General features: G+C 29.7%; 1 protein-coding gene across 1 annotated transcript in view; it reads left to right on the forward strand.

The window, feature by feature from the left end:
* LOC118181532 (synaptogenesis protein syg-2-like) overlaps positions 1-5,389 on the forward strand; it is a 349,639-nt gene extending 344,250 nt beyond the window's left edge. Inside the window, exon 11 of the mRNA XM_085814611.1 lies at positions 1,921-5,389. Coding sequence (XP_085670737.1) covers positions 1,921-2,007 — 87 coding nt within the window. The 3' untranslated portion in view covers positions 2,008-5,389. The remainder of the gene's footprint in view (positions 1-1,920) is intronic.
* Positions 5,390-13,399: the final 8,010 nt, after the last annotated feature.

Here is a 13,399-nt window from a genome sequence, read left to right on the forward strand (position 1 = left end):
TCTTAAAACGTTCTTCCACACATCTTGCAGAACCATCTGATTGTTGTGGACGATTCCATCCTACATACATGCATACATATGTATATCTACGTAAGATAAAATATATGTAAATCATCTTTATAATTTAATTTAGCAATAGGCTTTTAATTCCTCTTTTTTAATTTGGTTATTTCCTCTTTATTCTAGATATAATAATAACATTTCTGGACTGCCCGATTTCTAGATTAATGTATGCTACAAAGCTTGCGTAACACTGCTAACGTAGTTATTTCGGAACCTAAACTCTGAGAACTGAAACCTTTCTAACGCAAACCAACCCCTTCATCTTTAGTGATCTCTCATATTAGATAAATACTTACTTTTCTTGTAACTGTGTTGCTACTTGGACGCCATTTCATTTCTCTGTGTTCTTTTCCTATGGCAATAGTATTCAAAAATATAAATGTTCTAAAAATAGGCACCATTAGAGTGCCAAGTGATTTGTGGCTATAGATGCGAATTTAAATAAAAATCGATTTAATCTGCCTCGACCGCCGAATTTCCTATTCATTATGGATTAGTATTCTACGCAATAGAATTTTTTCTCTTCAATATGGATCTGTACGTCTACGCCAAACAACATTGCTGCTACGTCTTTTTCTCTTTTTTATCAGATACATATATGTTGTTACGTTTTTTGTATTTAGTTTACTATTTTTAGTAGAATTGTAATTAAATTTGTTTTATTTCCCTGTGTAATGCTGCACGTGACGAGTTAATAGAAAGCTGCGCCGAAAAAGTAAAAAGAGCAGGAACATGCCCATTTAAAGACATGTAAAATTAAAATCTAAAAATTATAAAAGCCTGAATTATTTATAGGATATTCTAAAATGTATTGTTTTATTTGAAATTTATTGTCTATTGTATTTTATAGGATATTTTGAAATATTATTACAATAATCCACATCAGCCTTGTAACCGCTATGCAGATACCATTTGTTAAAGTGTGTGAACATTTTTCTAAAGGACGCTCTATGTATAGACTAATATTTTTAAATACTGTTACTTATTTTTTTTTTTGAATGAGGCATTATTTAATAAAGTTATTCTTCTAATTTTCTTTGCAATTTTTTTCACTTCTGTAATATTCTTTCAAAACATTATATCGAACATCTTAGATTAAGAATAAGCTTTGTTGTGGTGTGGTTTAGTCGATTATGGCAAAGCACTCTACGGTTATCTGGTTAAGGGTAGGGATGCCTTCGTGAAGGACGTACTAAGGGAAACTGCTCATATATACATTACACATGGTGAAAGGTTAATATTAAGCGCTTATGTTTTATGAAAGGAACGTTTAAAAATGAAATATAAAAAGGTCATTTTTTCATTTAAAAGGTGTTCAAACAAACATTTCATTATACAAAAGTGTAATGAAATGCAAAATTATTGTATTTTCAATAATTAGAATGTTTGTCATTCAATACTTGAAAACATCTGTGTCATATGAAAACATGTTAACAGATAGTGCATTTAGATCAAAATATTCTTTTGATTTCTATAACCATTCAATTGACTTAATGAAATTATTCCCACGGTTAAAATTTTTAACTTTGGAAGTGCTTAAAAAGGCAGTCTGAATTGTTTCCTGATAACAACTACAATGACAACGATTTGATTTCTTTTCTTTCGGTTTTGTTGTATTCAATTTTGTGATTTATAACACAATAAGTGTTTTTCTTTATAAATGAATCAGTTATTTTATAAATTAGCAACATATGTAAATGAATCGCATATTTAAAAAATTGAAAGAAAGATAACTATTAATTTAATTAATAAATGACGCTTTTAATTTCATGTATTTAATATGTGCTGGGACTTTAGAGCTTGAAATAAACTTTATCAAGTTCTATAACAGTGATGTTTGTTTTCTGTTTCTTTCAGAAAATAATAGATGAAGAACTCAACACATTCAACAGAGTACAGTGTTTGAACGGAGGACTGCAGCCACATATTCATATTCCAAAGTGAAACATAATCTATTTCATCATCTAAATGTTTGTAACTTCTTTTTAGTATGCATTATCAGTTTTTTATTTACAGTAAATGAAATATAAATGTAATGCATTTCCCTGGTAAATTTCGAAATTAAATAGCAGGGTTTTTGTTCAAACTAATTATCATTGACGAATTTGTGCTATGATGCTCTAATGTTTTCTTACAAGTTTGTTCTAATAGAAACTTACTGTTTTTCATTTCATAAGTTTTATGAATCTCTTTAGTCAAATTTAATGGCATTGAAATATTTATTGTAAGTTTCGAAATACAATTAGTGTTTAATGCTTGAGATTATTTTTTATTTTGGAACATTTTCTTACAGTTTATTAAAACTGCAATATTTTTTCCTCTAAATTTCCACCTTTTACTTTGTTTAAATCATCCCCTCTAATTTTTTTGCAAATCCATCTTATTCTTCTACTATATTGCGTGTTATATTGAAAAGCATTATTAATAATGAACTTACACATTCTGCCTTCGCACTTCAAATCTTGATTATGTTATGTTGCAACTATCTTCGTTCGAATGTGTAAATTATTTTACATTAATAGTAAGCTATAAAAATTGTATGCCAACATACTATATTGTCATCGATTGCACCTTTGTCGGATTACTTGTTTTCCTAACTTAATTATATATATATTGATTGTAAATATTAGAAGATTACAGTTTGATTCATTCATTAAGCAGTTCTTCAACTATTGAAATAAAGCGCTTTTTTCTGGTTTATGGACATAAAAAGAATCCAAATTTTATAGCTGCAATTTTGGACTAAAATTGAAATTCAGCAATGTAGTTTTAATCTAAAAAGGTGAAATTTAGCTAAAGGAATTAATATAACCACTGAAACAATCCATGAATTTCCACTTTCCACGCCAATAACTTTCTTTCGAGTAATATGTTTATGATTCCGTCTCTATATTATTAATGCGTTACAGATGGAAAATCATAAAGAAATTCAATAGTTACTAGATGGTTAAGAGCATAAGCTACAAATTTTGCTTAACTGTAGATTTACCACAATATAACAACAACATTAACAAAAATCTATATAGAGTTAACTAACGTATTTTATCAGATAATATGATGGATAACTAACTATTACTGTGATTATTATGACTACAAAATGTTTTAAGTAACTGTTGCCATATGTCGGAAATTAAACCTAATCGTCTTTGCATCGAGCATACTCAAACATTGTTTCTTCTTTATCAAACATGCCGTAATATACAGCATACTTAGTAAGAAATACATTATAACATATTAAGCGTAATATTTCAACATATCATTATTAATAATAATATGATGAAATCATATGAATAAATACGATTTCAGAAAACATGCAATATGTTTTTATGATAACATGCGTATGATTAACCATTCATTTCTTCCAGAAAACGTCCATCGATTCTCATCGCCAGTTGCTGCTGCTACCATCATTTTAAGTTATTATACAGTTGACGATGAATATTGCCTCTTGGATGATGGATTGAAAAATGTATATAGTGCAAAAAATAGTTTCTAAACTTCAAGAAGATATGCGTCTTTCTTTCAGAGATAAGCATAGTAGAAAAGTTTCAAGAAGTCGTAGCATAAAAATATTTCCTTCTAGGAAAGATTCACGAAAAGGAAATTAATGCCAAAATTTCACGGGAAAAAAAGAAGTAAAGCTCTGGTGTAAAGAATAACACTGCATATTGCATTTAGCTAAAAATGTAATTTTTATACTGATCTGAAGTAATGATCTTAAGGACAAACACACATCGAATAAAACCTTGCGGATATGATTGAAGTTTTCAGGCATTTTCTTCAATACCATTCAAAGGAACTTATAATTTAAAAAATGATAGTTTTTAATTTGTGTAAGTAGTACGTTTAAATCCAGACACCTTTCTATATAATGCGGCAAAATTTTGAAATGATGATATCAGAAGTAAAGATAGTTGAATTTAACAATGTAATAATTATTTATTTAAATGAAGATAATATTGACGTATTGTTACGAAGCACCTTAGCCTCAAAGTTAAAATGATTTATAAGTAATATTCATCATTTTTATTTAATATCTTGTTTAGTCAAAGACTATTATTAGAGTGAAAAAAGCAATATGTTATAATCTAACTGTAAGGAAATATTGAAAAGGAAAACTATCCTGCATAATAGATATAGGATCGTTTGAACTTCAACAAAATTTTCCAGAATAAAAACACTTGCTTCTTATTTTATAATACTACCAAGTGGCAAGCCCGCCGGATGAGCGGGCTGCGGCCAAAGCAAATTTACAAGTTCTATAAGCACCTGAAAAGAAATGCGCAAAAACATTTCATTATGAATGAAATCAGTTCAACCTTTCCAAGGAATAACCAATTCATAAATAATTTTTTATTGCTAAACCAGGAAACAAAACCTTTTGACTCCTCAAGTTAACACAAATACGCATGACGTTATGATTTAAATTTAATGTAATATAGAAAACAAATTAACGTACGCAATAACATACCGTGTCAATTATACTTTTCTGAAACAAAAACGTTGCCAATAGCAGCTCCTTATTTAAAATGCTGATAATAAATATTAAATAATGGTGCTAATTTGGTAGACGACTGCACGGATTTTGGCGATTTTTTCTTTTTTTTTTTTTTTTTGGCAAGCGATACGACTTATGGTAAACTCATTGCTAGACAAGTTATTTATAGCAACCGATACTTTCTTGTCATTTTTAAATAATAATGCATTGTGTTATGCATAAATTCTGTGTTTTGAATATTATTTATGGCTTCTAAATATTAAAAATCAATATAAGCGTATAAATAGGATTTGAAATAAAAATTTTATTTTTAAAGATAATTTATGTAATTTTATGTTGTGGATGATGTATGAACGACACTTTAAAAGTAATTGGTTTTAATATCTATAGATTTAATCTAATGTTTTAAACATTATTTATTGCTGTTAAATATTAAAATACAATTTATTTTTGCATTTTTTTAAAAATGATTTTATTATGTATGATTTACTTAAATAATTTTAATTCTATTCGTAATGTAATCAGCTCCTTGATTGGTTACCGAATATTTGTGCATTACCGCGCCATTTTAAAATTTTATTATTCATCTCTTCGAACTCCTTAGATTACATTTTTCATATATTTTTACAAATTTTTTCCCTTAGATTACATTTTTTAAATTGTAATACATTTTTCAATTTTTTTCGTTGATATCTAAATTATGATTCCGATTTTTTTGTGGTTCTTATTAATATACGACAGGTTAAATAATCAAAAAAATGTAAGTACATATTTTTCTTTTACTTTATAATTGTATACTTCAATTTTATTAAAAACATTAATACACTGTTTTCAAAAATTGCCGAGATATTTATTGCCACATATGTTTTAATGTTAAATAATTATATCCTATTAAACTTATTTTAAAGGATGTGAATGTAAGTACTATTTTAATTCTTTTAAACGTTGGTATGATGTTTATAATTTGATATTTAAGTAATATTTTAATCCAATTAAACGCTACAGAAATATTTTTATAGCGCTGTTTTTATTCTATTTCCTTGCTATAGGAAAGTAATAATAACCTTACTTTAGTATTTTATACTCATAGTAAATGTATTTATTTACATTTGCCTGCTATCTTAAAAAACAACTTCTCAACTAAAAATTATCCGTTACTTTTAACGATATTAATTTTTTTATAGTTTCGAATACTTTGTTTAAAATACGTAAAAAAAAAGTTTTTTAGTATGGCTGACGATTGTAAAAACCGCGCCAACAATTGCGCCAACGTAAATCGCCAAAAATCCGTGCGACCGTAAGTAGCGCCAAAATAATGAAGGTGCACTTTTAGTTTTTAGAAACTATTTATTTATAATCATAGAATATATTATATTACAGAGAATTTCAATACCAGCATAGTTTTATTTTCATATATCTATCCAAATTGTTCCAATTACAAGTTACTAAATATTAAATGTTGCCATTTACAAGTTATTAAATATTACAATAACGAAACGATTTCGACATGCAATCGCGTGCTTTCTTCATCGTCAGAATATGACGTTATATAATAATAACATATTTAATGTTTGGCAATGCTATTTTTATTTCATATTTTGTAAAACTTACTAGTATTTTATTAAGAAACTCTGCGATCTGAAAGCAAACAGTGGCAACGTTTTTCGAATTGAAGCAGGTTTTTATCAAGGAGGTTAGAATAGAAGGAGGAAAGATTCAACTCAAACGGTGAAGCTTGGCGGCCAACTTCCTGTTATCACCGTGACTTGTACAAGGAAGTCTGTCATTGCAACATTTTTTTCTTTTCTTTTTGAAGCATGTCAGCTTGTATTGCATATGGATGCACAAATAGATTCTCGAAAAAAATTCCGGGCATTATTTTTCACACGTAAGTATTAATTTTCTTTTTTTTATGTGATATGACAACTATGTCAAAAAATATCACAATGTCATGTGGTTTTCTTTCCAGATGTGAAAAAAAGGACTTAAAATAGGTTGTTTAATATAACTATAATCAAAATATATTAAATACATTTTAATGTTTCTGTTAATACCTGGTATCTTCGTTCCTTAAGATACAATGCTATATGGTAGGATTTCAATTGTATAATTTGAACGTTTTAGTTAATTCGTTTTATAACTTTCATGAAAAGTAAGAAATCAATTGTTACTATTTTTATTAATTGTAAAGGTGTTAAATAAAGCAATGCTTTTCTTTATATATTAATTATTATTCATTTTTTTAAGATAAACTGTTCTGTTGTTAAAAATTTTTTGTATAAACTTACAAATTTCTGAGCAGTATAGTGATAAAATTAAGTAAAATATTTACACACTTGAACATGTGGAAAGATGTATCCAAAAACATATATAGGTGTAATTCTGTAATTCAACTTAATTAAAGGCAGTTTCTTTGAGATTAATAAATATGAAATGCGCATAAACTGAAATCAATGAATTCTGTTTTATTTTATTAAGATTTATTTTCTAACCTAAGCGAATCCGTGAAATATGCAGAAACATCATTTTTGAAAGGCTTTAATGTTATGCGCATGCACTTAGATTTCGAACTATTTCTTAACAATTTGCTGTACATAGTAAATTATGGATATCATCTTTATTACTTTAAAACAAAAATTCAACAATAGCGGGGGATTTCATTATAAATTTAACATAATTTTACTGGAAAATAAATGCACGGAACAGCTTAGAAACACGTACATGTCACTGCCGTAATGCAATGTTTTGAAGTCACAAACATGGACGCCGCTTGTTCGGCGGAGTTTCATTCCCCGATAGTGGAGGAAACTGCGAACCATCCCTCCTTCTATTCTAACCTCCTTGGTTTTTATCTCCAACGCTGGAGAGTGTTGCCATTTGAAAAAATGAGTGCGAAAATTAGTGTTTGCAGAGTTTTTAATTAATATCTCGGCTGATTAAAATTGTATGAAGATGAAAATTATTAAAATGGCTTTCTATGAATTTTTGAAATTCGAACTAATATATATAATGTTTGGCAATATTATTTTTATTTCTTATTTGTAAAATAAAAAAAAAAAAAATCATTAACAAACTCTACTACGGTTTTAACGGTTTGAACGATTTGGCATCACTTTTCGAAATAAAGTATATTTTTAATCTGCAGTGTACGAGACTGTTGCTACTTGGAAAAATGAAGACGAAAATTAGCTTTTTCTGAGTTTGCATTTAATGTCTCGGTTGATTAAAGTCGTACGAAGATGAGAATCATCGAAATGGCTTTCCAGAATTTTCGCAATCCGGAGAGTAAATTTCGAAATTTACCTCGCACAGGTTTCAATAGCGTAGGTAAATAATTACATATGAGTTTTAGAGCCAGACTATTTAATTAAAAAATTATTCATTTTGAAAACGTAATCCTTTTCTATTAAACTCTAAATTAGATGATAAAAGTGCCAGCTAATTTATAATGTGGTTAACCTAATATAATTAATATTTGAGAAATTTCTAAACTTCACTATAACGACTGGTATAAGCAAACAACCAGCTACTATGTCTTAAAACGTATCAAGATCATGTCTTATTTAGCTTCGATATAGCGTCTGATGTTTTGTGTAAATAATTCATACTCATATGCATATTGCCAGGATGAATTTATGTTTTATTTAGAAATAATGTTTAAGCTTCAGTTTGATTATTTTTTTTTTTATTTTATGCGCAGTTAAGGGTAGACATTCTCATACTTTAAGAAAACGAAATACGTGTTTTATCGTCTTTTTGCTTTCCTTTCTGTAACATTCATTTTGATTTATTTCTGCTATGTTACAGTCGATTTCTCCATTGCTATTCGTATTTCAAAAAAAGAGAGAAAGAAAACAGTAGCCAATAATATCAAGTGAAAAAATGACACAATTCTTTGCATGAAACTCTAGGGGAAAGTTTTATAAATGATACGAGTTCCGCAATTGCTTTTAGGTAATAACCGCCAGCGAAAGTAAACAAAAACTGCAATATTTTGTGGTGATGAGAAACTTACAAGCGTTTGACTTCCAGATTCTTTTTTTATTACCTAGAGTAGCATTTATTAAGCTTTGATTGAACGAGTTGGAAAAGTGCTGAATAGTAATTGTCACGAAAATATTTTCTTCAAAGAAATAAAAATTAAAATATGTAAGCTGCATTTGGAAATTTTAGCTAGACAATTCATAAAGTTACTTTTTCACAAAGAAAAGTTATTATGAAAGTTTTCTGTTGAAAAATGGTTTTTCATATTTTCTTTACTGAACGTGAAGAAAATCGAGGGTCTTTCTTGCATCTTTGAGAAGTAAGGAGCGCAGGATTTCTGATTTACGTGACGAATTCTACAGCGAATTAAAATACGCGACAACATAATTTAATGCCGGTTATAAAAAGCTGTGTCTTAGTTAGCATTATTATTGCGGATGAAAATGTACTTTAAGTTGTATTTGTTGGGGAAATCTGATATAAGCATGGTATTGGTGAAAAGCAATAAAGCAATTAAGAGGTAATTGGTAGTATTTTTATATCCCCCAATGCGATTAAAAGTACTTTTATCTAAATATACGTAAATGAACGCAAAAATTAATTTCTAGAAGGATGAACAGGTTATTATATGCTCATTTTGTGGAAAAGGAATTTAAGCCATATCTAAAATAGACTATAAAATATTTTGATGGTTGAAGACTCTTAAAAATGTATCAAAACAGAGCTTAAATTACATAGCAAACTAAGTAACATTGAAAATTGTTGTTAAGTTTATTAAAACTATATTATTTCAGGAAATGATGGAAATGTGTTATACTAATTATTAGGTAAGTCTGCTGTTTTAAATTCATTTCATCTTCGGAAATTACGAATAAAAAACTCTAATTTTTTCAGATATGCCTAGAAATATACCTAATTTAAGGGGATGCTAAAAACTTTGTAAGTTATAATTAAAATTGTTTTCCGAAAAATTTATAAAAATTATATAAAAAAGGAGAAATTTTAAAAAGAAATCAGAAAATAGCTGCGAATTTTATTTATACAAGGCCTAATTTTCCAACTGTAAAAGAAGATATCAAGCAAGATTAATAATAAAAAAAAGTTTTGCGTTTGGTCATGCCGACTTATGATATATATAATATAATATAATATATATCATAAGTCGGCATGACCAAACGCAAGGTCAATTGAGTCAATTGGCATAGTAGGGTACTGTTGTCCTATTTCTTTTTGTGCAAGATGTCCCATTATTTGTCTCTTGCTTATTTCTCACCATATTATTGAGGTCGTAATTCATACAGCTTTTTCAACGCTAAAAATACTACTAATAATCGAAATATTAGTTATTTTTTTCCATTTAAGACTTTATGTTTTCATATAATGCATATATTTGTACGAAGCTCTGCTTTTAATTAAAGAAATAATCAGAGAAAAATATTTTGTTACTGTCAGGTTTTAATGATTAATTTTTGGTCACTATATTATGATTATATTTCTATATCATGATTAACGATATAGAAATATTTCTTAAAATATATATTATCCTCGTATAGAAATGGATAATGTTCTGTATAAAATGCATATTTTACATATAGTTTATGTTGGGAAATTGTTTGTTTCTTGTAATACCGAAGTATTACTCATCATGAGCATCTAATGCGCCAAGAAAACTGAGTTATATCTACCGCATCAGGAAAACATTTCAATTGTGATACAAGAAAATATTTGTGTATTTCAAAGTTAGTCATGAAAATGTGATAAATGGATTGTACATATTTTGCATTTAGTTCTTATTGCATGCATGTTTTCAGATCGTTTTAGTACTTAATTTATTTAGATATTAAAATGCATTGAAAATATAGCAGCTATTAATATGTGTGTAGTTTAAAAATTAGGTAAATTTACTTACGATGATATAAGTATGTTAATCTTCAGGAATATGTTAATAAAATGCATATGTAGTAAAAATGAATATGACTCATTTTGCTAAGGAAAACACTATATATTTCATTTGCATTAAAAATGCTGTATTTCTTATAACGTGTTTTTCTCTTTTGAAAACGCGCAAAATAATAGAAATATTATATATCAAACTTTGTGTTCTGTATAATATAATTAATTCATTAATATGCTGTTTGTTAATATTATTAAACTAATGTTCTTCTGCACTCATACGTTGATTTCAATTCTTTTTTATGACACAGTGACAAAGACACTTTTGTTGCATTCAGTGTAAAATGTTACGAAGAATTTTATATATCTCAACGTCATTATAAATTATGGATATGTGAAATGTGATATATTTGTTGTAGTATATGCTCATGTATAATAAAGAATTTTAAAGTGTTTGTTTCAGACAAAAATCATTTTAGTGTATTCTCATTTTTGTTTTGTTTTGTGTATTATGAGGGGGAAAATAACTGAAGGACTTCTGATCCTGGAAAGCAGTTTACAGAAATAAACTATCAACTTGTAAACTATTTTCTATATTCAGTGCTTTTTTTCTCCATCTAAGAGATAAAACTTCATAAAGTTGTTCCTGCTGGCTGCTTGTGGTGTTGTTTGTAAATCACTATCGAACTACACTCATGTCCATAAATTAAGGATAATTCGGAGTCACGCGGAAATCGAACTCTAAAATAAATATATCACCTGTAAAATCACTACACACATCTTTAAGAATCACATGCAAATTTCAGGAAGTAACCAGATGACACCGATGGTACGTCACAATGACGAGAGTGTAAGTGAGTGATATATAAGGAATACAGGCAAAGAAGTAAAATTGTTCGCAGGCGCTTTGTAAGCATTTCAGTGCAATAACCGAATAGTTATGACACAAAGGACGCACTTGGATGATTTTTTACGTGGTAGAATTATCGGCCGTCTGGAATGTGTGCGTACCCAACTGCAAGTATCAGACGAGCTTGGAATTGCCCAGAGTGTCATCTCCAGGCTTTGGCAACGATTCCAAGATGATGGTAATGTGATTAGACGTTACAGCACAGGTCGCCCCAGAGTTACAACGCTGAATGAGGACCGGTATTTGGCAGTTACTGCCAAAAGAAACAGGCGGAGCACAGACTCAGACCTGTCTCGTCAGTTCTCTTCAGCCACTGGTACGACAATTTCAAGGCAGACCGTGTACAGACGCTTAGGGCAGATTGGTCTATATACTCGTAGACCTGTCAGATGCGTTCCACTTACTGCAACTCACTGTCGCCTGCGGTTAGCCTGGAGTAGAGAGCATGCATTGTGGACACCGCAACGGTGGACTTGTGTCATGTTTTCCGACGAGTCCAGGTTTAGCTTGCACTCTGATTCTCGCCGGACTTTCAGATAAAGAGCTCCAGGCACCCGTTACCACCAATAAAACATCATTGAACGACACCGTTACGGTGATTCAGGAGTGCTCGTTTGGGGTGGAATTATTCTGGGTTCCAGAACTGACCTGCATGTTCAAATTGGAACCATGACAAGCCAAATCTATCGGGAAGTCATTCTGGAACAACATTTACGTTTGATTCGCGGAGCCATAATCGCACAATTTGTATTTATAGATGACAACGCCCGTCCTCACCGTGCAAACATCGGAAGCGAATGCCTTCAATCGGAGTATATCACCCGTATGTACTAGCCAGCATTCTCACCGGACTTGAATCCAGTAGAGCACGTGTGGGACATGCTTGGCCGACGAGTTGCAGCCCGTCAACCTCCTCCTACATGTCTACCAGAACTTCGGAAAGCATTGCTTTTTGAGTGGTGTAATATCCCCCAAGATCAGATCGATAATTTGATACTCAGCATGCCTAGGCGTTGTACGGAGTTTATTGCATCGTCTGGGAGGCATACAATGTATTAACTATCATACTAACCATGTAATATTGGTTTTTTGTAAATAGGTTTTTTTTTGTAATTTGTTCCAGGGAGAAAAAATTGCTAATTTTTTTAATAATATCAAACATATAGTATCTTTTTTTCCTCTTTACCTTTTGCTTAATAAATAAGCTTTACAAATAAGTCAAATTTGTTTTGCTTCTAACTCTTCCCTTGCCTGATTTTGCATTATTCTTAATTTATGGACTTGAGTGTAGATACTTACAAGTATCAAATCAGAGTTAAATGTGCCCAATATTTACTCGTTTGAAAAAAAAAAAAAAAAAAAAAAAAATATATGTCGTACATTGCGTTGTAACTCTAAAATAGAGAATAATAAAATTACATCACTTACCCACAAACACATATGCATGAGATTTGCGGAGACACATTTCTTTTCTCAATCTCTCTTTATTCAATTATTTAAACATTACCTGGATTAAATATATCAATTGATAACATAGCACACAAAAAACACAATATAAGAATGGAACAACGGTGCCGTTAGTGAAGATTGAAAGCAAAATTTATATCTTATTTCCTTGTTTACTTTTCGTGTATTCCCACGTCATGTACACACATTTACAGATGTTGCTTTCTATACGCTTAGAATATTCTTTTTTTACACACATTCTTCTGATTAGCATAAGGTAACCAGAAGGAGACGAGTCGATGACAATAGCAGTAATTTCTTGATGCGAAATACACATACACAAGTTATTTCAAGACGGGTTAAATTTTAGCACAATTATTTCATAGCTGGATTAATTTTCAACATAATCTTTCAGGATAATTTGTGCAATTCTCACACTGCTTAGCTCCTTCTTATCCATAAAAAAAAAAAGACGGACATAATTCCATGAGTGTGAGATATGCAAGGGCCGCAGCCCCGTAGTCGGCAAAGAGAGAGAAAACCTGTTTGGCGGGTATTTATATGCACATGTAGTTCTGCGACTCCGATTAATGTTACTATAGTGT

Source organism: Stegodyphus dumicola, chromosome 4 (genome assembly GCF_044657685.1).
Source record: "Stegodyphus dumicola isolate Sdum_Otavi_A_Nest chromosome 4, ASM4465768v1".
Classification (NCBI taxonomy): Eukaryota; Metazoa; Arthropoda; class Arachnida; order Araneae; family Eresidae; genus Stegodyphus; species Stegodyphus dumicola.